Source organism: Carcharodon carcharias, chromosome 19 (assembly GCF_017639515.1).
Source record: "Carcharodon carcharias isolate sCarCar2 chromosome 19, sCarCar2.pri, whole genome shotgun sequence".
In the NCBI taxonomy this organism is placed as follows: Eukaryota; Metazoa; Chordata; class Chondrichthyes; order Lamniformes; family Lamnidae; genus Carcharodon; species Carcharodon carcharias.
The window spans coordinates 80,136,771-80,164,173 of record NC_054485.1 but is presented as its reverse complement, the minus strand read 5'-3'; the positions used below and the strand labels follow the sequence as shown (position 1 = coordinate 80,164,173).

The 27,403-nt window shown below is 45.5% G+C and overlaps 1 protein-coding gene across 1 annotated transcript in view; it reads right to left on the bottom strand.

The window, feature by feature from the left end:
- LOC121291255 overlaps positions 1–27,403 on the bottom strand; it is a 76,943-nt gene that overhangs the window by 25,173 nt on the left and 24,367 nt on the right. Inside the window, exons 6-10 of the mRNA XM_041212328.1 lie at positions 26,655–26,687; positions 26,233–26,267; positions 11,651–11,770; positions 9,752–9,889; positions 6,545–6,623 (exon numbers count right to left, since the gene is read on the bottom strand). Coding sequence (XP_041068262.1) covers positions 6,545–6,623; positions 9,752–9,889; positions 11,651–11,770; positions 26,233–26,267; positions 26,655–26,687 — 405 coding nt within the window. The remainder of the gene's footprint in view (positions 1–6,544; positions 6,624–9,751; positions 9,890–11,650; positions 11,771–26,232; positions 26,268–26,654; positions 26,688–27,403) is intronic.

The following is a 27,403-nucleotide window of genomic DNA, read 5'->3' as shown; positions in this document are numbered from 1 at the left end:
ATGGGATAGAGGGGGAGAGAGTAGAAGAGGGGAGATTAGAGGGGGAGGGGAGGAAACGGGAGGGGAGAGAGGGTGAGGGGAGGGTAGAAGAGGGGCGGTTTGAAAGGGGGTGAGAGGAGAGGGAGAGTGAGGGGGCAAGGGGGAGAAAGGGGGAAAATGGGAGATGGCAGGAAGGGGAGAGAGGGGGAGGAGATATGGTGAGGAGGGAGGCAGAGGCAGGAGGGAGTGGGGAAGGGGAGAGAGGGTGAAAGGGAGAGAAGGGGAGGGAAAGGAGTGAGGGGGTGGTGGAAGGTGATTGGGAGTGGTGGACAGGGAGTGGAGGTAGGATGAGGGGGTAGGGGTCAGGAGTGGGGTTAGGGGTCGGGAGGGGGGTTAGGGGTCGGGAGGGGGGTTAGGGGTCGTGGGGGGGTTAGGGGTTGGGAGGTGGGGTAGGGGTTGGAGAGGGGAGAAGGAGAAATGGACAGAGGAACGGAAGTGCCTGCAGAGAGGCAATCGCCCTGTTAAAGACAATTGTTAGTTAAACAGGTGATGGACATTGATTATCCCATTTAAATGGAATAAAGAGATACAGCTGGAACACTTTGTAAGGAAACAAAAATAAAAACAAAAAAACTGCGGATGCTGGAAATCCAAAACAAAACAGAATTACCTGGAAAAACTCAGCAGGTCTGGCAGCATCGGCGGAGAAGAAAAGAGTTGACGTTTCGAGTCCTCATGACCCTTCGACAGAACTTGAGTTCGAGTCCAGGAGAGAGCTGAAATATAAGCTGGTTTAAGGTGTGTGTGTGGGGGGCGGAGAGATAGAGAGACAGAGAGGTGGAGGTGGGGGGGGTGTGGTTGTAGGGACAAACAAGCAGTGATAGAAGCAGATCATCAAAAGATGTCAACGACAATAGTACAACAGAACGCATAGGTGTTAAAGTTAAAGTAGGTGATATTATCTAACCGAACGTGCTAATTAAGAATGGATGGTAGGGCACTCAAGGTATAGCTCTATTGGGGTTTTTTTTTTTATAATGGAAATAGGTGGGAAAAGGAAAATCTTTAGAATTTATTGGAAAAAAAAGGAAGGGGGAAACAGAAAGGGGGTGGGGATGGGGGAGGGAGCTCACGACCTAAAGTTGTTGAATTCAATATTCAGTCCGGAAGGCTGTAAAGTGCCTAGTCGGAAGATGAGGTGTTGTTCCTCCAGTTTGCGTTGGGCTTCACTGGAACAATGCAGCAAGCCAAGGACAGACATGTGGGCAAGAGAGCAGGGTGGAGTGTTAAAATGGCAAGCGACAGGGAGGTTTGGGTCATTCTTGCGGACACACCGCAGGTGTTCTGCAAAGCGTTCCCCCAGTTTACGTTTGGTCTCTCCAATGTAGAGGAGACCACACTGGGAGCAACGAATGCAGTAGACTAAGTTGGGGGAAATGCAAGTGAAATGCTGCTTCACTTGAAAGGAGTGTTTGGGTCCTTGGACGGTGAGGAGAGAGGAAGTGAAGGGGCAGGTGTTGCATCTTTTGCGTGGGCATGGGGTGGTGCCATAGGAGGGGGTTGAGGAGTAGGGGGCGATGGAGGAGTGGACCAGGGTGTCCCGGAGGGAGTGATCCCTATGGAATGCCGATAAGGGGGGTGAAGGGAAGATGCGTTTGGTGGTGGCATCACGCTGGAGTTGGCGGAAATGGCGGAGGATGATCCTTTGAATGTGGAGGCTGGTGGGGTGATAAGTGAGGACAAGGGGGACCCTATCATGTTTCTGGGAGGGAGAAGAAGGCGTGAGGGCGGATGCGCGGGAGATGGGCCGGACACGGTTGAGGGCCCTGTCAACGACCGTGGGTGGAAGAAGGAGGCTAATTGGAAGTCAGCAGCACTGAAGAGCTGTTTCAAAATAAACCAGCTTGAACCAAAGGACCAGTGAGAGCAAGTGGAGACGAAATAGGAGGAAAAAGGGAGTGGTGGAATGGAGGAGGGGAGAGGGTCTGAGGGAATTATAGAGTAGGGGAGTGGGAGTGGCGGAGAGTGGAGGGGGCAGGTGAGAGAGTGGATAAAAGCTGGAGGAAGATGAGGGGGAGTTGGGAGTGGAAAGAGAGATGGAGGGGAGAATGAGAGGTCTTGATAAAATGGGATGGGATGGGAAAAGGAGGAGAGCTTTACTCTGTATCCGACCCTGTGCTATACCTGTCCTGGGAGTATTTGATGTGATAGTGTAGGGGGAGCTTTACTCTGTATCCAACCCTGTGCTATACCTGTCCTGGGACTATTTGATGGGATAGTTTAGAGGGAGCTTTACTCTATATCTGACCTTGTGCTATACCTGTCCTGGGAGTATTTGATGGGATAGTGTAGGGGGAGCTTTACTCTATATCTAACCCCGTGCTGTACCTGTCCTGGGATTGTTTGATGGGGACAGTGTAGAGGGAGTTTTACTCAGTATCTAACCTGTGCTGTACCTGTCGTGGAAGTGTTTGATGGGGACAGCGTAGAGGGAGCTTTACTCTGTATCTAACCTGTGCTGTACATGTCCTGGGATTGTTTGATGGGGACAGCGTAGAGGGAGTTTTACTCAGTATCTAACCCGTGCTGTACCTGTCCTGGGAGTGTTTGATGGGACAGTGTAGAGGGAGCTTTACTCTGTATCTAACCCTGTGCTGTATCTGCCCTGGGAGTGTTTGATGGGGACAGTGTAGAGGGAGCTTTACTCTGTATCTAACCCTGTGCTGTACCTGCCCTGGGAGTGTTTGATGGGGACAGTGTAGAGGGAGCTTTACTCTGTATCTAACCCTGTGCTGTACCTGCCCTGGGAGTGTTTGATGGGGACAGTATAGATCAGTTGTCCAACCTGCAGTATGCGGGCCGGATGCCAGAGTGTTTGATGGGGTAGTGTAGAGGCAGCTTTACTCTCTCTGTAATCCTTGCTCCTCTGCCCTGACAGCACTTGTACCCTGTATCCTTTTGAGGTGAATGCTGAATGAAGTGGCATGAAACCATGAACACTTTCATGAAGTGAAAAACACTACAGCAACAACAACCTGCATTTGTATGGCACCCTAAAAATAGTAAAATGTCTCACATTGCTACACAGGTATGTTATCAGTCAAAATTTGAAACCAAGCCACATAAGGTATTGGGGCAGGTGACGAATAACTTGGTCAATGGGGTAGGGCTTTACATAACATCTTAAAGGAAGAGAGAGAAGTGGAGAGATTAAGGCAGGGATTACAGAGCTTAGGGCCTGGACAACCAAAGGCACGGCCACCAATGATGGAGGAATTAATATCAGGGATGTTCAAGAGACCAGAATTGGAGGAGCGCAGACATTTCAGAGGGCTGTGAGTTTGGAGATTAGAGATAGGGAGGACCGAGGCCATGGAGAGATTTGGAAACAAGGATCTGAACTTATTTGAGGTGTGGCTTGACCGGGAGACAATGCAGGGGTGACTGGGGAACGGACTGCAAGTTAGGATACGGCAGCAGAGTATTAGATCATCTCCAGTTTATTTAGCGTGGGATGTGGGAGACTAGCCAGGAATGTTTTGGAATGGTCAAGGCTCGTGCTAAAGGACTGAACGAGGAATGAGGGCTGGGGTGGATGGTGTATATGTGTGTGTGTGTGTGTGTGTGTGTGTGTGTGTGGGGGGGGGGGAGGGGGGTGTGGTGGTGGAGGGGGCGGAGTGTGGCAGAAGCAACTGATCGGGTAGACTCAATATTCATCACAAGAATGTCCATGAGCTCCTTGCACGTCGTTGTTGGTGAAAATAGAGGGGGCACCTGGAGAGGGGTCCAAGGAGATTATGGAGAAGGGAAGTTAAAGGTTATCTTTGCTCCAGGATCATTCAGAAATGTCATGAATAGTTTTGACTTCGAGACCAGAGGATATTTTCCCACTGCTTTAGGAATACAGGAACAGGAGGCAGTCAATGACCTGCCATTGCCCCATCATCCTTGAAACCCCTTGCCTTAGAAATATCTCTCCATCTAAAGAGGGGATATTGTCGCTGAAATGTCACTTCCAGGCATGGCTCACTAAGACCCAGGGCAGAAACTCGTCACCTTGATAGACATCACCTGCGAGTCGAGGACCAGCCGCAGCAGAGGACTAGTAACACTCTCACCGCTGAGGCAGAAGGTTGTGGGTTCATGACCCATTCCAGAGGTTAGAGCGTATAAACTGAGCAAGTGCTGCACTGTTGGTGGGGCCAGTACTGGGGGAAGGCTGCACTGTCAGAAGTTGGTTCTGAGGGGCATTCCTTCAAATGTGACATTTAACCCAGGCCCCTTCTGCCCTCTGAGGTGGACTTAAAAGATCCAGGGGTAGTATTTCAAAGGTGAGCAGGGGCCTTATATCCTTTGACCTTAGTTAATGTTGATCACTGGACCAATATCAGCAATACAGACTGTTTGGTTATTATAAAAGTGCTGTCCATGGGATCTTGCTGTGCATGAATTAGCTGCCGTGATTCCCAGTTTTCAACAGTGTCTACACTTCACAAATTATATTCAAACAAAAGCCATTGGTGAGACCGCACCTGGAGTGCTGTGCACAGTTTTGGTCCCCTTACTTGAGGAAGGATGTAGTTGCATTGGAGGCGGTTCAGAGGAGGTTCACTAGATTGATTCCAGAGATGCGGAGCTTGTCTTATGAGGAGAGATTGAGCAGTTTAGGCCTATAGTCGCTAGAGTTTAGAAGGATGAGAGGAGATCTAATTGAGGTATATAAGATGTTAAAAGGGATAGACAAAGTATACATGGAGCAGATGTTTCCCCTTGTGGGGTATTCTAGAACGAGAGGCCATAGTTTTAGGCTAAGAGGTGGTAGATTTAGATCAGAGATGAGGAGGAATTACTTTTCTCAAAGAGTCGTGAATCTGTGGAATTCACTACCCCAGAGTGCAGTGGATGCCGGGATGCTGAATAAATTTGAGGAGGAGATAGTTAAATTTTTAATTAGTAACGGGTTGAAAGGTTATGGGGAGAGGGCGGCAAATTGGAGTTGAGGCTGAAATGAGATCAGCCATGGTCGTATTGAATGGCGGGGCAGGCTCGAGGGACTGAATTGCCTACTCCTGCTCCTAGTTCTTAAGTTATGTCCTTATTACCACATTGGCTGTGAAGGACTGTGGGGTGTCCTTGGTTAATAATTCTTCCATGTTATCTACAGCATTGCCTATAATGGCCCCACACCTACCCGAGCCACTCACTTACTCCTTACATGTTTCCACATACTTTTACCATTTGCCTTTAGATAACCCGAACTTTTTCTCTTCCTTAAGCTCTCAGTATAATCTTTCTGTTCCTTTCTTAGTCACACTCTTTATCAGAACCTTCCACATTCCCACCTGTCCCTGTATCTGTGTTAACCACTTCCTCGAGTTTTTATACTGTGTCATGTCCCACATCTGGACATCAGTTACCTGGCTGCATAAGTGAAATTATTGCTCTTTTGGGGAATATTTCAGTCTTGTGTTGTACTAAACACTCCTTTTCAATACCTCCCACTGTTTCTCTGTAGCTCCACCCATGACAGCTCAGCTCAGGCTCACAGGTTCAGCTTAATTCCCATTCTTCAAAGTCTCAGCTTTTCTTCAGTTTAATACATGGTTCGTGTGATTTTTCTCCACCTCAAACTTCATGTTAAACTCTAACATGCAATGTTCACTGTTTGCAAGTTGTTCCCTTACTGTCATGATTTAAATTAATTGTGGTCATTTCCTCGTTACTAAATCGAGTTCAGCCAGTTCCCTTGTCACTTTTAAAAATGCATTGAAAACTGTCCAGAAAACACTGTAGAAATTCACTGTCTTCACAGTCTGTGGTCTTTGGCTTCTCTCAATCAATGTGAAAATTAAAATTGTCCATTTGATCCATTTTCCATTTGTTCCCAACTTCTCTGATCTCGGTATTACACACATACGAATTTGGAGCAGGCGTAGGCCATTCAGCCCCTCATGCCTGCTCCGCCACTTGATAAGGTCATGGCTGATCTGACTGTAGCTCCAATTTCCTGTCTACCCCATATACTCTTTGACTCCCTTGTCAAGAAGCTATCTACCTCAGCATTCAATGACCCTGCCTCTACTGCTATCTGGTGAAGTGTTACAGACTCACGACCCTCTCAGAAAAAACTTTCTCATCATCTCAGTCCTAACTGGGAGACCCCTTATTTATAAATTGTGTCCCCTAGTTCTGGGCTCCCTCATAAGGGGAAACTTCGTCTCAGCATCCACCCTGTCAAGTCCCCTCAGGACATTATATTTCAGTAAGTTTACCTCTCATTCTTCTAAACTCCAACGGACACAGGCCCAACCTGTGCTCATAAGACAACCCCTTCATCCCAGGAATCAGCCAATCGTGTTCCTACATCCTGCTGTCAGGAGAGCTGGACACAAATCCCATCAGAGTCTTACAGACTGTGCTGACTTCAATAGTGTAAAATATCAGGCTGCCTGTATAACAGGCGGCTGATCAAACATCACCCATTTCAAACTCTCACCAAAAGATTCCAATTAACCCGAGAGGGAGAGAGTGAGAGTGAGAATGGAGGACTGAATTCTGTACTTACCGGGAGAGACCCAGGAAAAACACAGGGAGATGGAGAAAAGGATCAGCAACATTCTGGGAATCCACTCTCCCTGTTCCAATCAGGAACTGGGAATGAAACACTCTGAGGGGGGAAACTAATACTTTTTATAGACTGGGAAAAACAAAACCAAAACCAAGTTTATCGAGGATCCAATTCACTATTTCAGTTGCACTTTGATCATTTCCTGATTATAGAACCAGAGGGTGAATGATTGGTTAGTTTCAGAAAAATACCCAATTAACTGGATAAACAGTCACTCGTCACCTGTTACCAGGAGGACCAAACTGAGACAAGTTAAAATTTTGGGTGTAAGCAAACAACAACTTATATTTATATAGCACCTTTCACCGAATGAAACGTCCCCAAGATGCTTCAGGGGAACATTATAAAACAAAGGATGACCCTGAGTCACACAGGTCAATGCCCACAAGCTTTCTCAGGGAAGCAGCTTTTAAGAATGTTTTACAGAGAGGCTGAGAGGTTGTGGGAGGGAATTCCAGATCTATGGGCCAAGGCTGCTGAAGGCACAGCCCCCGTTGTGGGTGATTATAATTCCTGATGCTCACGGGGTCAGCATTAGAGGAGCACAGATATCTCACAGGGATGTGGGGCTGGAGGAGATTACAGAAATAGGGAGGGACAAGGCTGTGGACAGATTGGAATTTTAAAATTGAGGTGTTGCTTGACTGGGAACCAATGGAGGTCAAAGAGCACAGGGGTAATTGAGGAACAGGGTCATGTGCAGAGAGCCCAGTGTGGGAGATTCATGGAGTAAGTCCTGTAGAGAGAGCTCGGCGTGAGGGCTCATGGAGTGGGTCATGTACAGAGAGGCCAGTGTGGGGGTTCTGGAATGAGTCGTGTGCAGAGAATCTAGTGGACTCCCTCTGCTGACATTCCTCCTGTTAGTTTCACTTCCCCCTGTTGCAGGGTACTATTAACGATAGAATTGATCTGCAGACACTTCTTGAGTGGAAACATTAAGTTTTACAATATACTGAGCAACAGCTACACAACTTTCAACTCCAACTCCCTGCTACTCTTCCATTGGTTATGACAGATCACATGATCTTCCTTAACACATCCTATTCTTAAAGGTACATTGCACACTAAATAAAACCATAATTACTACCTTCCTCCCCCTTTAACTCACCTACACCTGTCATATCGACAAGTAGTTATTTTTCAAGGTAACATAATATTTACACTGGGTGAGGAATTTACAAGTTCAGTCTTTTAGATGGTTTCTGGTACATGAGGAACGTCACAGCTCGATAACTTCAGATTCTTTGTCAGGAACCTCCTTTTGCGGAGTTGCCTGAACATCAGGTGCTTCAGTGGGCACTTGCAGTTCTGTATCCTCAACTCTTACAGGAACATCAGGCATGTCAGTCCTGGGTTGAGTATTCTCAACAGGAAACACAGACCTGGTCATGATCACTGGTGGAACCAAATCTTGGTGATTTGACTCTCTCACATAAATGGTCCACAGGTTTATGGATGATCCGCCCTTCCACCTCCACATGGTAAAATAGACATCCAGTCACCACACTTATTTCACCCGGTAACCACTTTGGTCCTTCCCTGAAATTTTTCACGTATACCAGTTCTCCCACGGTAAATTTCCTCTCACGACCATGCCAGTCGTGTCTAGTTTTCTGGCTTCCTTGACTCCTTTCCACCTTCCCCTCTAAATTCAACATTATTAAGCTCAATCTTGTCCTGAGACAGCATTTCAACAATAACTCCACAGGTGTGACACCTGTTCTCATGTGAGGGGTGGCTCTGTAATGAAAAAGCGAGCGTGTTGGCTTGGTTGCCAAGGAATCTCCAGTTAGCATTTTCACTCCTGCCTGGAACGTTTGAACCACCCTTGCGGCCAGTCAGTTTGAGGGAGGGTGGTACGTTGCAGTTTTCTCATGATTGAAACCATTGAGGCTGATAAACCATTGAAACTCAGCACTTGTAAATGCCGTGCCATTATTGGAAACAACTACTTCTGGTAGTCCATGAATGGAGATTCTCAATTGCAGCGCCCGATATTGGTGACTTCATCTCATGTACATCCAACCATTTTGAATGGGCATCGACAATGAGCAGAAACATTTATCCCAAGGAAGGGCCAACGTAGTCAATGTGTAACCGCACCCAAGATCTACCTGGCCACTCCCGGGGGTGTGACAGAGCTGTCACTGGCAACTTTTGCAGTTGCTGACATTGCACACAGTGCTTTACTAAACTCTCTATTTTGCCATCCATCCCAGGCCACCATAGATAGCTGCATGCTATGGTCTTCATTCGGGAAATTCCTGGATGGGCATTGCGTAGTTCAAGTAAAAGTGGCTCCCTTCCCTTTGGAGAAATCATCACTTGTGGACCCTACAATAAGATGCCATCCTGGCTGGTTATTTCATGTCTTCTGTTGAAGTACGGTTTCATTTTGTCAGATATGAGCTCCTGTGATCAACCTTGTAGCACTTGTGGTGGCTCTGTACGTACTGGTGAAATTTCTTGACACCAAAGATGATGGACAGTTCTTCTTTTTCAATCTGCAAGTATCCCTTTTCCACTGTGGTGGGCGTTCTTGATACGTAACCGATGGGCCACTCCATGCTGTCATCCATCTGATGAGAGAGCACTGCTCCCACTCTGTAGGGAGGTGCGTCACATGTCAGCACCAATTCTTTTGTCTCGTTGTAATGCACTATTAAACTGGACAAGAGCAACAATTATTTCACCTATGAAAGCTTCTTTCTGGGCCACCTCCACGACCAAGGTTGGTTCTTTTTGAGTAGAGAATGCAAGGAGGCCAGCACTGTAGACAAATTTGGTAAGAACCACCCATAATAGTTGATCATTCCTGGGAATGATTTGAGCTCTGAGGCATTCTTTGGTGCAGGTGCCTCTCTTATGGCTCTCACTTTCTCCTCAGCCAGGTGGAGGCCCCCTGAATCTACCCGGTGACCCAATTAGATTAACTCCCTCACTGTGAACTTGCACTTTTCTTTTCTCTAGAGAGGACTTTAACCTCGACCTTCTTTATGACTTCACTACTGGCTAGACTTTTCTCAGATGCAGTCTCAACATGTCTGAGCTCAGTGGCTGAGTCTCCCAAAATGTCATTATCTGTCTGCTTCTTGGAAAATTCAGCAACCTTTGCTTCCAAAGCCTCTTTTTGGCTTCATCTACCTGATTCTTCAGCCCTTCTGTCTCTTTTTTGTATTTGTTGGCTGCTTCCTGGACAATTGAACATTGTTGTGTCTTCTCTGCTGACTCATCCTTCAGCTTGTTCAGAGAGATGCTGAATTCTCTCTGTTTCTCTTCATACTGTTCCAGAGGTACAACCTTTGACTTCACAGAATCACAGTGCAGAAGAGGCCCTTCAGCCCATCAAGTCTGCACCGACATATGAGAAACACCTGACCTCCCTACCTAATCCCATTTACCAGCACTTGGCCCATAGCCTTGTATGTTATGAGGTGCCAAGTGCTCATCCAGGTACTTTTTAAAGGATGTGAGGCAACCCGCCTCCACCACCCTCCCAGGCAGTGCATTCCAGTCCGTCACCACCCTCTGGGTAAAAAAGGTTTTCCTCACATCCCCCCGAAACCTCCTGCCCCTCACCTTGAACTTGTGTCCCCTCGTGACTGACCCTTCAACTAAGAGGAACAGCTGCTCCCTATCCACCCTGTCCATGCCCCTCATAATCTTGTACACCTCGATCAGGTTGCCCCTCAGTCTTCTCTGCTCCAACCAAAACAATCCAAGTCTACCCAACCTCTCCCCATAACTTAAATGCTTCATCCCAGGCAACATCCTGGTGAATCTCCTCTGCACCCCCTCCAGTGCAATCTCATGCTTCCTACGATGTGGTGACCAGAACTGCACACAGTACTCCAGCTGTGGCCTCACCAAGGTTCTATACAACTCCAACATGACCTCCCTACTTTTGTAATCTATCCCTCGATTGATAAAGGCAAGTGTCCCATATGCCTTTTTCACCACCCCACTAACATGCCCCTCCGCCTTCAGAGATCTTGATTGTTGAAGAAATCTTGTAGTGTGTGAAGGTCTTTCAACAGGTTTTCTTTCTCTCTGTGAAAGTTGCTCACTTCGTCTCAAACTCTGTCATCAAGCAGGGTCTCTTTGAGTTTCTTCTGCTGTTCTTCCAGGTTTTTGCTTAAGGCAGTCTGCATTTCTTCAGGTTGTTGACTCCTTATCCACTCCTTTTCCAGAACAGGGATGCTTCCAGCTTCTTTTTGGAATCCCAGTGGCCAACCAAGGTTGATTTCCCTTAGCCAATTTTGCCCCAGAACACTTGGTCCTCTGCCTCTCAGTACCAACAATGGTAGCTTAGCCGATTGGCTTCCATAATAGACTGTTAGTCTGCTTATGCCTTTTACTTTAATGCCTTCAGCCATATATGTCTTTAGTTTGGCATTTGTTTCTTCTAACTTAGTTGATGTTTACTATTATTCAATTATCTAAAGGTATGTCTCCCAGTTACAGTAGTGGAAACTCCCGTGTCCACTTCTATTCTAACAGGTTTGCCATTTACTTTCACTGTATCATATGTCCATGCCATTTGAATTTTTTAAACAGATAATCGCTATAAGACTGATTGTTTCCATGTCTATTAAAATTATTCTTCAATTTTGCAGCTAAGTTATTTTTCTTTATTCTTCAACTAGCGGGGGCTGTTTCCTGCCTCTCAACAGAGTCTCACTCCTTCGCACCTCTTTCAGTTGAGGTTTCCTACCTGATGTGGAGTACAGTGCCGTTTTGTGTACTCTGTATTGCTTTTGAATCTCTTTCTGCACTTCCCATGGCCAGCACCATCTCTAGTGCTTTCTTGAAATCCAGATTCACTTTGGACAATAATCTTTTCTAAATAGTGTTCTCTTTCACATCACACACTAAATGATCTCTGAGCATGTTGTTCAGAGTCTCACACCGAGCTCACTGTCCCATTAGCTGCTTCAAGTTTGCCACGAAGCATGAAATTGTCTCACCCAGGGCTCTATTTTGCAAATTAAACCTGAACATCTGCATCATGACTGAGGGCTTGGATTGAAACTGACCCTTTACGAGGTCCACAAATTCATCAACGTTTTTCAAATCTGGGTCATTGGGTGCGGTCAAACTTTGAATCAGTCTGTAGGCTTTGATCCCAAAAGTACTCAAGAGGAATGCTTGCCTCTTCGCTTGCTTGAGAAAATAACATGAGGTGTTCTATGTATTGAGGGCAATCACCTGTGGCTGGTTCAAAAGGATCAATTCTCCCAAATTGTGGCACTTTGAGAGGGGATAATTTCTTCAATTCTAACGGAGCTCGCTACTCACAATCACTGGGCGAGGTACAGTGCTGATTTCTTTCTAACTTGATTTCTTCTGTTCAATCCTGTTATATCCTCATTGCCAGTTTGTTGTAGGTGGCTGAGTTGTACTATTAATGATAGGGTTGATCTGCAGACACTTCTTGGGTAGAAATATTAAGTTTATTTGCAATATACTCTAGCAACAACATGTGTACTTCCAACTCAGTGTCTGTCTCTGCACTGTTTGCCTGTGCTACTCTCCTATTGGTTACTACTGATCATGTGATCTTCCTTAATGAATATTATTCTCAAAGGTACATTGCACACTCAATAAAACCACCATTACTACATCACCCCTCACTCGGATCCTGTTAGTTTGACTCCCTCCCCTCACTCTTCTCCTGTTACTTTGACTCTGTATCAATTATCATATCTGTATCTGATGAAATGAAACCGTACTTCAACAGAAGACATGAAATAACCAGCCAGGATGGCATCTTATTGTAGGGTCCATGAGTGATGATTTCTCCAAAGGGAAGGGAGCCACTTTTAATTGAACTACGCAGTGCCCATCCAGGAATTTCCCGAATGAACACCATAGCATGCAGCTATCTATGGTGGCCTGGGATGGATGGCAAAATAGAGAGTTTAGTAAAGCACTGTGTGCAATGTCAGCAACTGCAAAAGTTGCCAGTGACAGCTCTGTCACACCCCCGGGAGTGGCCAGGTAGATCTTGGGTGCAGTTACATATTGAATACGTTGGACCTTCCTTGGGATAAATGTTTCTGCTCATTGTCGATGCCCATTCAAAATGGTTGGATGTACGTGAGATGAAGTCACCAATATCGGGCGCTGCAATTGAGAATCTACATTCATGGACTACCAGAAGTAGTCGTTTCCAATAATGGCACAGCATTTACAAGTGCTGAGTTTCAATGGTTTATCAGCCTCAATGGTATCACTCATGAGAAAACTGCAACGTACCACCCTCCCTCAAACTGACTGGCCGCAAGGGTGGTTCAAATGTTCCAGGCAGGAGTGAAAATGCTAACTGGAGATTCCTTGGCAACCAAGCTAGCACGCTCGCTTTTTCATTACAGAGCCACCCCTCACATGAGAATAGGTGTCACACCTGTGGAGTTATTGTTGAAATGCTGTCTCAGGACGAGATTGAGCTTAATAATGTTGAATTTAGAGGGGAAGGTGGAAAGGAGTCAAGGAAGCCAGAAAACTAGACACGACTGGCATGGTCGTGAGAGGAAATTTACCGTGGGAGAACCGGTATACGTGAAAAATTTCAGGGGGGGACCAAAGTGGTTACCGGGTGAAATAAGTGTGGTGACTGGATGTCTATTTTACCATGTGGAGGTGGAAGGGCGGATCATCCATAAACCTGTGGACCATTTATGTGAGAGAGTCAAATCACCAAGATTTGGTTCCACCAGTGATCATGACCAGGTCTGTATTTCCTGTTGAGAATACTCAACCCAGGACTGACATGTCTGATGTTCCTGTAAGAGTTGAGGATACAGAACTGCAAGTGCCCACCGAAACATCTGATGTTCAGGCAACTCCGCAACAGGAGGTTCCTGACAAAGAATCTGAAGTTGTGGAGCTGTGACGTTCCACACGTACCAGAAATCACCTGAAAGACTGAACTTGTAAATTCCTCACCCAGTGTAAGTATTATGCTGTCTTGAAAAATATGTACTTGTAGATATGACATGCGTAGTTGAGTTAAAGGGGGAGGAAGGTGGTAATTATGGTTTTATTTAGTGTGTAATATACCTTTAAGAATAATACTAGTTAAAGAAGATCACATGATCTGTAATAAGCAATGGGAGAGTAGCAGGGGCCACCTCAGCTGTCAGTGCAGTGATAGAGTTGGAGTTGAAGGTACACGTGTAGTCACTACTGAGTATATTGTAAATAAATTTAATGTTTCCACCCAAGAAGTATCTGCATTTCAACTCTATCACTAATAGTTCCAACTCAGCCACCCTACAACAGACTACCTCCCCTCACTGTCCTCCTGTTAGTTTGACTGCCTCCCCTCACTCTCCTCCTGTTAGTTTGACTCCCTCCCCTCACTCCTCTGCACAGTGTGTTTCCCTATGGTTTCTCTGTGTGATGGTCACTAAATTAAACGGAGTGTCTGACTGTAACTTTTGTGGTATGATTCCAGTCTGTCCAGAGCCAGTATAACAGTTCCCGGGGGAGTGGGACCCATGTCAATGTGTTTTCTGTGAGTGGGTGGGGGACCCCAGTGTCTCCTCTCTTTACACTGGAGATGCTGGGCGAGCCCTCTTCAATCTCACTCTTAGCCTGTCTCACTTTGATCCACCCGGCTGACAAATAATTGATTATTTATTTAATGGGTATTTTTCTAAGATTAACCAATCATTCACCCTCCGATTTTGAGTTCAGGAAATGATCAAACTTCAAGATAAACAGTCAAATGAAGTCTCTCGGCGTGTTTATTTTGTTGTTTTTTCCCCAGTTTATAAACAGTATTAGTTTCCCCCTCAGAGTGTTTCATTGATTGGAACAGGGAGAGTGGATCCCCAGAATGTTGCTGATCCTTTTCTCCATCTCCCTGTGTTTTTCCTGGGTCTCTCCCGGTAAGTACAGAATTCAGCCCTCCATTCTGACTCTCACTCTCTCTCTCTCTCTCTGGGGTTAATTGGAATCTTTCGGTGAGAGTTTGAAATGGGTGATGTTTGATCAGCCACCTGTTATACAGCCAGCCTGATATCTTACACCATTGAAGTCAGCACCGTCTGTAAGACTCTGATGGGATTTGTGTCCAGCTCTCCTGACAGCAGGATGTAGAAACACCGAGAGCAGAGAAGTTTGGAGCAAATGGAAAATGGTTCAAATGGACACTTTTAATTTTCACATCGATTGGGAGAAGCAAAACAGTTTCATCACTCCTGGTCTAAAGTCTTCAAAACACTACGGAGAGGAGAAGGATAATCCATGTTTCACCCACCCCAGGATCAGCTGTGATGCCCTCATGGTTGAATAGGCCAGGTTATCTCAGACCACCAACATCCTCCTGACCCTGTATAAAGGGGTGATTAAAAAGCTCTGTGAGGGACAGTGGAGATCCTGCTCTGGATTGTCCATCACCCTGTTTGGCAGTCAGACTGTTCATACAGTGACTGTTCCCCCCCATCCCACCACACACACCCCCCCCCCACCCCGCTATACTATCACACTTCATCCTCCCAAATATTCCTCTTTCTCTTCATTTCAATGTGGAATTCACTCACCACATGTTTCCTGGTTATGATGATTAACAACAGATCTGCCCTCAGGTTATCCTGAATTCCTCACTTCAGATGTTCTCTGGTCAGGAGGGTCTGCTCAATATCTCTCTCCAGATGTTCTCTTGTTCCAGGTTAGTGATAGACTGGGTGTGTCACAAATTACTGTTCCAGGTTAGTGATCTTCTGTTTAACACTCTAACCCCGGATTGTGCCCCAGACTCTCCCACGTATCCACACTGACTCCATCGGGTGTCTGAGTGACTCTGATTCTGGGTTTGCCCTCTGTTCTGAGAGGCTGCAGCATCTAATTCTGACCCAGTTTAATCAGATTCTGTTTATAATATCAGACAGGATTCTGACATTGTGATAAAGTGGTGGATTATTGGAGATTGTCCCTGTGTGAATGGGCCCCTCTTTGATCAGGGGGCCGTGTGTGGAAATGTTTATTAACCTGTCCCTTTAATTGTTTACAAAACAAAAACAAAAATACCTGGAAAAACTAGCAGGTCTTGCAGCATCTGCGGAGAGGAACACAGTTAACGTTTCGAGTCCGAATGACCCTTCTGAACTAAGTAAAAATAGAAGAGAGGTGAAATATAATCTGGTTTAAGGGGGGGGTGGGACAGGTAGAATTGGATAGAGGGCCAGTGATGGGTGGAGATAACCGAAAGATATCACAGACAAAAGGACAAAGAGGGAAAGAAGTATTGCTCTTCTCTCCGTCAGGATTTTCGTATCTCTCTTTTGCCTTGTTCACCTTCATTGCTTTCTATTTCTCTCCTGGTGTTTGACAAAGTGTTTACTAAAACCCGCTTTCACAGCCACTGCCTTTAATTGTTTAATTGTTTTACAGGAACTAACACATTTACAGTGATTTTCATGGCATTATTGATATCCCTGAGGTTTCTGTTATTAGCATAGTAAGAGAGGTTCAGGGAGATTATTCTGATGCTCATGTTGGTTTTGATTAAAGTGTCACTTTAACTGTTTGCTTCACAGACACTAACTCACACACAGTGATATACACTGTAGCCTCCGGTAAGGAAGATTTTCCTGAGGTCACTGTTGCTGCGATAGTCAGTGGAGTCCAAACAGGTCATTATGACAGTGATAAAAACAAAAAAACTGCGGATGCTGGAAATCCAAAACAAAAACAGAATTACCTGGACAAACTCAGCAGGTCTGGCAGCATCGGTGGAGAAGAAAAGAGTTGACGTTTCGAGTCTTCATGACCCTTCAACAGAACTAACAGTGCTGACCCATGGGTCACTCCACTCAGCCCATCCCCCAGCTCTGACCCCTGCCTCACTCCAATCAGTCCGTCTGCCAGTGCTGACCCATGGGTCACTCCACTCAGTCCATCTCCCAGCTACGACACCTGGGTCACTCCAATCAGTCCATCACCCAGCACTGACCCCTGGGTCACTCCGCTCTGTCCACCTCCCAGCACTGACCCCTGGGTCACTCCAATCAATCCATCTCCCAGCACTGACTCCTGGGTCACTCCACTCAGTCCATCTCCAACACTGACCCCTTGGTCACTCCAATCAGTCCATCTCCCAGCAGTGACCCTGGGTCACTCCATTCAGTCCATCTCCCAGCACTGACCCCTGGGTCACTCCACTCAGTCCACCTCCCAGCACTGACCCCTGGGTCACTCCACTCAGTCCATCTCCCGGCACTTACCCCTGGGCACTCCACTCAGTCCATCTCCCACACTGACCCCTGGGTCACTCCACTCAGCCTGTCTCCCAACATTGACCCCTGGGTCACTCCACCCAGCCCATCTCCCAGCACTGACCCTGGGTCACTCCAGTCAGTCCATCTCCCAACACTCACCCCTGGGACACTCCACTCAGTCCATCTCACAGATCAGACTGTGACTCTAATCCCCCATTTCTATCTGATACTAGATCCCCTTTCCCCTCTGATCAGACTGTGACTCTAATCCCCCATTTCTATCTGATACTAGATCCCCTTTCCTCTCTGATTAGACTGTGACTCTAATCCCCCATTTCTAACTGATACTAGATCCCCTTTTCCCTCTGATCAGGCAGTTTGTGATTGCCTATTAACTACTGATTCTTGATCCCTGTTTGGTCACTGACAGGAATTCACACTCTTCAATGGATTTGGTCTGTTGAGGTCACTGAAGATGGCTCCATTAAGAGATCGATGCGAGTTGGATTTGATGGAAAGGATTATATTAGTTTAGAGCCAGACAGAATGAGGTGGGTCGCATCCAATCACATTGCAGTGAAGACTAAAGAGAAATGGGATTCTAATAAATCCTGGAACAAATACTGGCAAACCTATCTTCAGGAAGTATATGTTCAGCATTTGAAGAAACATTTTTGAGCTGGAAAGGAATATTTCAAAAGGAAAGGTATTTATATCAGTTTGGATCCCATGTTCTGATCTAACTTCACTGGTCTATGAAAGTGTTCTCCCATTCCATTCAGTGTCTGTCTATTGTTTGTGTTTTCACCCTTTCCCATTACAGTTCAGCCTGAAATGTTCATCTCCAGAAGTGACCCCAATAGTCAGTACAAGCCGCTCACTCTCTCCTGCCTGGTTACTGGGTTTTATCCTGTAGACATCGAGGTGAGCTGGCTAAGGAATGGAGAGGTAATGTCTGAGACACTATCCTCGGGGGTTCGACCCAACCACGATGGGACCCATCAGACCCAGAAAGGGATTGAAATAAATGCTGGGGATGAGGATCAAAACTCCTGTCAAATTGAACACAGCAGCGTGGCAAAGACCCAGCTCTATCAGTGGGGTAAGGAACAGTACTGTGTGTATGTGTGTGTTTATGTGTGTGCTTCTTGAGCCTGTTCCACCATTCAAGATTATTCAGCAGTCCACTAAGTGAAGGATGTGCTTTGGTCTGTCTGAAACTAGCTGCTCTCCCAGTGCCCAGTGTTGTTGATCAGTGAGTGTTGCAGACTGGCACATTCCAAATTCCAGGACTAATGCTGAGGGACATATTAAAACTTGGAGCAGCCGCTGCAGAGGCTCAATGGGGAAAGACCACTGACTAAGACCCTCCGGGGGTCTGAGGGGCTGAAAACCATGTAAAATATTTGGTTTGAGTGATGGACATGAAATGAGTATCTTCAATATAAACTGTAACTGTGGGTGTAGTGAGGCTCCTCAGACTGTCACATTCTATATTGAATGAAACTGTCCTGTTTTGTACCTCAAATCATGTCAAATTTGAAAAGCTATTTCATGTCCCTTTAGAAACTTTATGAATAAAATATATTTACGGAGATAAAACACATTTATATCCTCAAGTGCTAATAATTGTGGTTTGTTGTCAATAAATAATTGTCACTGGTTGACTTGTCTAAATTCTTCTTTACTGATTTCACAAGAAAGGTTTAATTCATCCACTCAGCAGCTTGTGGGTCTTGGAATGGGCAGTTGTTGGGGTTCAGTTCAATGTGAACGGGGTGAGTTCATACCAAATGTCAGCATCATTCACTGCTTTCCATCAGCGTTTATTCACTTGTTTACAGACAAGAAGATGACAGAGCAAAAGACAGATGAGAGGAGGATATGTCATAACTTTAGTGAATCAAACTTCAACACATTTGTCAGTGAGGTGGAGGTGAAGTGTCTCCAGCATCTCAGTAATGGGAAGTGTGGGTTACCGAGTAAAGTTAGTGTCTTGGTGTGGAAGGAAGTGACAGAGAGTGTGACTGCTAACTGCACTGTTCCATGGTCTGCACAGCAATGTCGAAAGAAATGGAATGAGTTCACACAATCTGACAGGGTTTGTAGAGTTCTTGCAGTTTTTATTATTTAATTGTTCATTGAAGATTTAATGGGTAATGAAGTGAAGATCCTGTTAATGGGTTTATGGGTTGGTCAGGGGTGGATGATGTCAAGTGGTGGTAAAATTCAGTTCCCTTTGAAGACACACTCACTAAGTGTTTGTAAAGATCCCTTCTCTGCACCCGACACCGTGAGGGTGTGAAATTGTCCCCAAACTACCCAACAAGTCTTACCCAATCCAACAAAATGCTCTTTATTTGACATTTCTGTTTAGAGTGAGATGGGTCATAATGTCCGGCAGTGTTCATTACCCGCGGGTGGAGTGGTCTTTCTGAAGGATCTGAATGAGGATGAAGAGAGGGTCAGACAGCTGCTGGGAATCAGTAATACTTCACTGAGTGGTGACCAAGCAGATATTGGAGTGAGGAAAGGTGAGTGTCAGCAGCTGGATGTTTAATCCAGGTCTGAGCACACGAGCTTCTGTGATGTGACAAAGGAAGGTGAATCCTCATTGTAAATGTTTTCTCCTGACAGGTGCTGTCTTTGGACACAGTGGCTGGAGGTGGTGCTGAGTCAGTGAGAGCAGCCCAGAGGGCTGAAAGGGAACCTGGTGAAGACACTGAGCCCCGGGTCACAGAGGGAAGTGAGACACTAACTGAGCTGGACAGGGAAGGGGAATGACATCCAGACGAACAGGAGGGTGAGCACACTGGGTGGGAGGGCAGGTGGAATGACACTGTCTCTCCTGCCCCCATGTTGTACCGTCAGTGTGTTAATGCGGGGAGTGTCCGAGTCTGGGATCATACTCTGATCACCAGCTCTCCATCTCCAAGCCCCTCTTGATCTGAGCGAGGCATTAGGACAGACATGAAGATGATGACGTGGAGTTACTGGGAGGATGTGTGATAAACCGGTCTGATCTGTTGGGTGGTGAGGAACCTCCAACATTTCAAGTACTTGCTCCGTGCTCCTCAGTGACTCATGGACCACATGAGCCCCATGTTGACACTCTGGTGGAAGAGGCGTTCATTCCAGAACAGAGGAATGTACTGGTGGCTCCACATGACAAACACATTGAACCCCTGTATTTGAGCAGACAGGAGATGAGGGAGTTTAAGGCAAGTGTTTATCAGCAATTGACCCTTTGTATAAAAAGCATTCCTGACACATTGACCCATCTCAATCCTTATACCCACATGAAGGATGCTGTAAGGCGCCATAACCAGAGCTCAATAACACATGAGCTATATACAGCTGGTCCGGCAGTGATACAAATAACCCCAATAGAGCCACTCCTGACACCTCCAAGTACAGAAACAGAGCAGGACCATGAGACAGCAGCTGGACCTCGAGTGGATGCAGCTTCTGGTCAGCAGCTCCCCAGTGAGGAGTTATCAGCTGCTGGGCATGTCTCTGGGCAGGACACGGGTACGGGGAAGGTGCAGGGGGCATTAGGGTGGCAGCTCTTGCAGAGTGGACATCTTTATCTCCCCCTCTCCCCCTTTGTGACAGTAACCCTCAGGCACAGAGGGTGGAGGGAGGGGGTTTGTTGGTGTTACATTTTGAGGAAATGTTTGTGTTGTCTTATTTAATGAGAATTCGATTTGTAAATTATAAATTGTTGGTGTTCTATTTGAATTTGTTCTTGTTCTATTTACTGGAGTCACTCTAAATAATTCAAAGTAGCTTTTATTGACATGAAACATTTACGATTACAACAATTTACTTCGAAAAATAACTCATTAACATAAATGTTACGTAATGTTTTAGACCAATTTTCTGAGGTTTACATTGTTCAACACTGATTACCTCGAAGGTCTTGCAATGGGGATTTGCTGTTAAAATAAAATGTCACTTGTTTCACTCTCCATCTACACTGTTCTTTGGTCTGATTTCCTGGGGGAGGGAGAGGGATTTTCTCACTCTCAATGTCCAAATGCATCAGCCCCAGCGGCTCTCCAGCTGCCCCGACAGCTGCAGTCGGAGTTTCCTCAGCTTCTCCGTGAGGCCTGGATCCAGTCACATCCATGTTGGATCCTCCATTCCATCGATTTCTGGAATAATCTGATCAGTGAGGTGAAGGGTCAGTCCTTCCTGCAGGAGAAGGTTGTGCAATGGGTAAGAGACCAACACAATCCCCGACAGTTTAACAGGAGAGGGTTGCAGAGCAATTCACCAACCTGATTGTCCTCTCCACCAGTAGCCCATTTGTGCCTTGCTAAACATCAATATACGATTGACAAATAAAATACATTTCAACATTTGAAATGGCTGAACTCACTGTTCTGAAAGTTCTGCTCGCTTCTTACCTGCTTGGAATGATGAGCGCTGGTTCTAAACCTGACTGAAGCACTCTGAACATTTCTTGGGGAAAAACCAACTGTATTTGTGGGTAATGAATCCAAATTCTCGAATTCCACATCCTGCTGTTTTCAGTGGCAGATTGGTGAAAGTTTCAGAGGTTGAACAGGGGAGTGTGGTGTGATACAGCAGCTTCTGGGTTTTGTCATGACAGTGCACGTGTGTGCACATTGGGCAAGGCCCAATGCAGTGATGTCCAATAATGACAAACATTGAATGTGCCTCTGTTACTGCAAATGCAAATAAGGGGCACTGTTCCTGCACCTGACTACATGACTTTCTGTGTGTATGTATACTGATGAATCTAGACATCTGTGTACATATCTCCTTGTACATTAATTTGTGTGTGTATCTGGATATGTCTAACTTTGTAGCTATACGTATTTATATATCTCTTTCACTGTATGTGTGTGTTTATTTGTATTTGTGTTTGTGTGTATACTGATGTCTCAAACTTTGTATCTATATCTGTTTGTGAGCATCTCTCCCTCTCCATTAGTGTGTGTGCGAGAATGTGTGTGTATCTTGTGTGTACTGTGCGTACCTATATCTGTGAGTGTACATCTCTCTCTGTACATTAGTTATGTATGTTTGTGTATCTGTGTGTTTACTGATGTGTATCTAATTTGTATCTATATCCATATGTGTACATCTCTCTCTGTACATTTGTTAGAGTGTATGTGTATGTGTGTCCTTGAGTGTGAGAGTTTTTCTTTATTCATTCACGGGATGTGGGCTTCGCTGGCTGAGCCAGCGTTCAGTGCCCAGCCCTAATTGCCCTTGAGAAGGTGGTGGTGAGCTGCCTTCCTGAACCGCTGCAGTCCATATGGTGCAAGTACACCCACAGTGCTGTTAGGCAGGGAGTTCCAGGATTTTCACCCAGTGACAGTGAAGGAACGGGGATATTTTTCCAAGTCAGGATGGTGTGTGCCACTTGGGAGGACATCTTTCAGGAGGTGGCGTTCCCATGTCTCTGCTCCCTTGTTCTGCACGGTAGAGGTCGTGGGTACGGAAGGTGGCGTCTAAGGAGACTTGGTGAGTTCCTGCAGTGCACCTTGTAGATGGTACACACTGCTGCTATTGTACGTCAGTGGTGGAGGGAGTAAATGTTTGTGGAGTTGGTGCCAATCAAGTGGCTGCTTTGTGCTGGACGGTGTCAAGCTTCTTGAGTGTTGTGGGAGCTGCACTCATCCAGGCAAGTGCAGAGTATTCCATCACACTCCTGACTTGTGCCTTGTAGATGGTGGACAGGCTTTGGGGAGTCAGGAGGTGAGTTACTCGTCACACAATTCCTAGCCTCTGACCTGCTCTTGTAGCCACAGTATTTATATGGCTAGTCCAGTTCAGTTTCTGGTCAATGGTAACCCCCCCAGGATGTTGACAGTGGGGGATTCAGTGATGGTAATGCCATTGAACATCAAGGGGCAATGGTTGGATTCTCTCTTGTTGGAGATGGTCATTGCTGGCTCTTGTATGGTGTGAATGTTACTTGCCACTTGTCAGGCCAAGCCTGGATATTGTCCAGGTCTTCCTGCATTTGGACATGGACTGCTTCAGTATCTGAGGAGTTGTGAAAGGTGCTGAATATTGTGCAATCATCAGCGAACATCCCCAGTCCTGACCTAATGATGGAAGGAAGGTCATTGATGAAGCAGCTGAAGTTGGTTGGGGCTAGGACACTACCCTGAGGAACTCCTGCAGTAACGTCCTGGAGCTGAGATGACTGACCTCCAACAACCACAACCATCTTCCTTTGTGCTAGATATGACTCCAGCCAGCAGAGAGTTTTCCCATGATTCCATTGACTCCAGTTTAGCTCGGGCTCCTTGATGCCACACTCGATCAAATGCTGCCTCGATGACAAAGGCAGACACTCTCACCTCACCTCGGAAGTTCAGCTCTTTTGTCCATGTTTGAACCAAGGCTGCAATGTGGTCAGGAGCTGATTGGCCCTGGCGGAAACCAAACTGAGCATCAGTGAGCAGATTATTGCTAAGCAAGTGCTGCTTGATAGCACTGTTAATCTCTTCCATAACTTTACTGATGATGGAGAATAGACTGATGGGTGTTTAATTGGCCGGGTTGGATTTGTCCTGCTTTTTGTGTACAGGACATAACTGGGCAATTTTCCACATTGCTGGGTAGATGCCAGTGTTGTGGCTGTACTGGAACAATTTGGCTAGGGGCATGTTCTGGAGCACAGGTCTTCAGCACCATTGCCGGAATATTGTCAGGGCCGAAAGCCTTTGCAATATCCAATGCCTTCAGCTGTTTCTTGATATCACGTGGAGTGAATCGAATTGGCTGAAGACTGGCATCTGTGATGCTGGAAACCTCTGGAGGAGGCTGAGATGGATCATTCACTCAGCACTTCTGGCTGAAGATTGTTGTAAATGCTTCAGCCTTATCTTTGGCACTGATGTGCTGGGTTCCTCCATCATTGAGAATGGGGATATTTGTGGAGCCTCCTCCTCCAGTGAGTTGTTTAATTGTCCATCACCATTCATGACTGGATGTGGCAGGGCTGCAGAGTTTAGATGTGATCAATTGGTTGTGGGATCACTTAGCTCTGTCTATCACTTGCTGCTTATGCTGTTTGGCATGCAAGGAGTCCTGTGTTGTAGCTTCACCAGGTTGACACCTCATTTTTAGGTATGCCTGGTGCTGCTTGTGTGTGTGTGTGTGTGTATATATTTTTTATATATATGCATATCTGTGTGTGTATATGTGTGTGTGTATTTTATCCATATATATGCATATCTGTGTGTGTATATGTGTGTGTGTATTTTATATATAATATATGCGTATCTGTGTGTATATATATATATATTTTATATATATATGTATATCTGTGTCTGTAAATTTTTTGTATATCTGTGTGAGTGTATGAGTGTCCATCTGTTTGTCTGTGTATATTTAACTAACATAGATATCCAGATAATGAACATTGTATCTTTCAGCTGCATTTTCACTCCCGAGGTGGACAGAGTGAGCCAGAAAAATTCCCGCTTGCTGCACCCACCTTGGGAAAGAGTTCCCCGTCAGAGCTGATTTTCATTGTGAGGAAGGGGCAGGTACAGGGTGGAGTCAGGTCACAGTGGCTGCCGAGTGCTGAGTTGGACTGCGTAAAAGGCCTGGCTTGATCCTCTGGGACTTTGTCACAGCTGTGTTGATAAAAAATAGCTCGTCCCCACCCCTCCCCCGACTAGTTCCTCCAAGACAATTTATCCCAACCCATACCAACTCACATGTCCCACCTACTCCCATGGCCCCCTAATACTCCCCATGCCAACTCATCCCTTCCCATCACCTCACCCCCAAGGCCCCTCATACGCTTCATGCTCATTCATCCCCTCCCGCCACCCCACCCCATGGCCCTCATACACTGCATGTTAATTTTTCTCGTCCCACCACCCCTCCACCATGGCCCCTCATACCCTCCATGCTACATCATGGCACTTCTATGCCCCTTGACCCATTCTGTACAGTGCCAATGAACCCTACAGTAACAATGTCATGTGTGGAACTGCTTTAAAAAAACCCACCCAAATATCATTTTCTTTTAAAAAATGCCATTGCAACAGCTCCATAAAACTGTCAATCAACCAGACCTTTAAAATATCAATAACAGAAGCAATAAACATCTGACACCACTTTATCCTTTTTAAATAAACATTCAGTCATTGACAAAAGAGATCACAGAAAATTGGTGAAATTAATGATTTAATTAAGGTATTAAAGATTAATGGTACGTTCTAGGTGGTAAAGACTAAAGGTATATATGGGGGTAATGATTAGTAGTCTTTTTAAGATCATAAATATGAATGATATAGTTAAACTAGTTAACAGTAATCATATATTTAAGGTGGCAAAGACGAATGGTACATTTAAGGTAAATAACGGAGTGTTTTAGGGGAGATGGTGGTGTGGTGGCATTGTCACTGGACCCATAATCCAGAGGCCTAGGCTAATGCTCTGGGGTCAGGGGCTCAAATCCCATCGTGGCAGCTGGTGGAGATAAAATTTACTTTGTAAAACCTGGAATTGAAAGCTATTCTCAGCAATGGTGACCATGACAACTATCATTGATTGTTGTAAAAACACATCTAGTTTACTTATGTCCATTCGGGAAGGAAATCTGCCATCCTTATCCGGTCTGGCCAACATGTGACTCTGAACCCACTATGTGATTGACTCTGAAATGGCCGAGCAAGCCACTCAGTTCAAGGCCAATTAGGGGTGGGCAACAAATGCCAGGAATTAATGGTGCATTTAAGGTGGTATGGATTAATGATATATTTAAGGTGGGAAGGTTAATGGTGTATTTAAATTGGTATGGATTATGGTATATTTAAGGTGGTAAAGATTAATGGTGTATTTAAGGTGGTAAAGATTAATGGTGTATTTAAAGTGGTAAAGATTAATGATATATTTAAGGTGGCAAAGATTAATGGTGTGTTTAATGTGGTAAAGATTAATTATATATTTAAGGTGGTAAAAATTAATGGTGTATGTAAGGTGGTAAAGATTAATGGTGTATTTAAGGTGGTAAAGATTAATTATATATTTAAGGTGGTAAAGATTAATGATATATTTAATGTGGTAAAGATTAATGGTGTATTTAAGGTGGTAAAGATTAATGATATATTTAAGGTGGTAAAGATTAATGGTGTATTTAGGTGGATATTGCCTGAGTGCATGTTGGCTGTGGCATTTCCCACACTGCAAGAGCGATGGTAATTCATGTACTTTTGAGAGAGTGAAAGGCATTATATAAATGCATGTCTTCATTCATTTCTGTCTTTCTGCTGAGGTGTGGGCAGTTCCACCTGCTGAGTCCAACACTATTTGTCACTTCAGACTGGGCACTGACTGACGGATGGATTGAACTTAGAGACAAAAACATTGACCACAAGAAAATTGAAATTCACTCACTGAAACACATGCAGCTGGAACAGAGACATCAGAAGCTGAGGAAATAAAAGCAGAACATGAGAAATTCAGTCAAATATTAAATATTTTATCACTTGCTGGGCCCAGGATTCAATCACCTCCCAGCATTAAAAAAACACAAAGTAAATGACCACAGAGGTAGTGGAGGGTGAAGGGGAAGAGGGTGAAGGAATGGAGGGTGAAGGGGAGGAGGGTGAAGGAGTGGAGTGTGAAGGGGAGGAGGGTGAAGGAGTAGTCGATAAGAGAATGGAGGGTGAGGGAGAGGAGGGTGAGAGAGTGCAGGATGAGGGACAGGAGGATGAGGTTCCCCCTGTGTAACCCTGAGTTACTCCCAGGAAAATGTAATTCTACAATTTTCAATCCCTCCTATTTCATTCCCAACAATCTGTCCCTCAGTCACTTACTCTGAGCTGTTGTGTAGGTCACACTTGGTGAATCTGCAGAAGCAAAATAAATGTCAGTTAGAATGGGGAATAATCCATTATCTGAGAGTGAGAACACAACAGGTTGAGGGAATGGAGATTGTGTAAGAAATACTCATTCCCACACTCCCCTCCATCCTTACAATTTATGGAGATCCTGTCGATCTCTTCCATTCCATCGATATTCAGTAGGTGAGGATGTGAGTGTGTGTGGTGGGTTTAATGATCAATATTAGACCTGGTTTGGGCTCATCACACAAAGGAAGATCAGACAGGGAACAAGACATGTTTATACGTGTGTATCTGTGTGTGGGAGTTAAATCAGTTCCATTCAACACAGTGTCCTGTACTTCCAGTACTGGAGATTACCCCACACTCACTCTGTCCCCTCAGTTCCACATTCCCCTCTCTCTCACTCTCCCCTCTCAGTGTCCTGTACTCCCAGTACTGGAGATTCCCCCACACTCACTCTGTCCCCTCAGTTCTACATTTCCCTCTCTCTCACTCTCCCCTCTCAGTGTCCTCTACTCCCAATACTGGAGATTCCTCCACACTCACTCTGTCAACTCAGTTCCACATTCCCCTCTCTCTCACTCTCCCCTCTCAGTGTCATGTACTCCCAGTACTGGAGATTCCCCCACACTCACTCTGTCCCCTCAGTTCCACATTCCCCTCTCTCTCACTCTCCCCTCTCAGTGTCCTGTACTTCCAGTACTGGAGATTCCTCCACA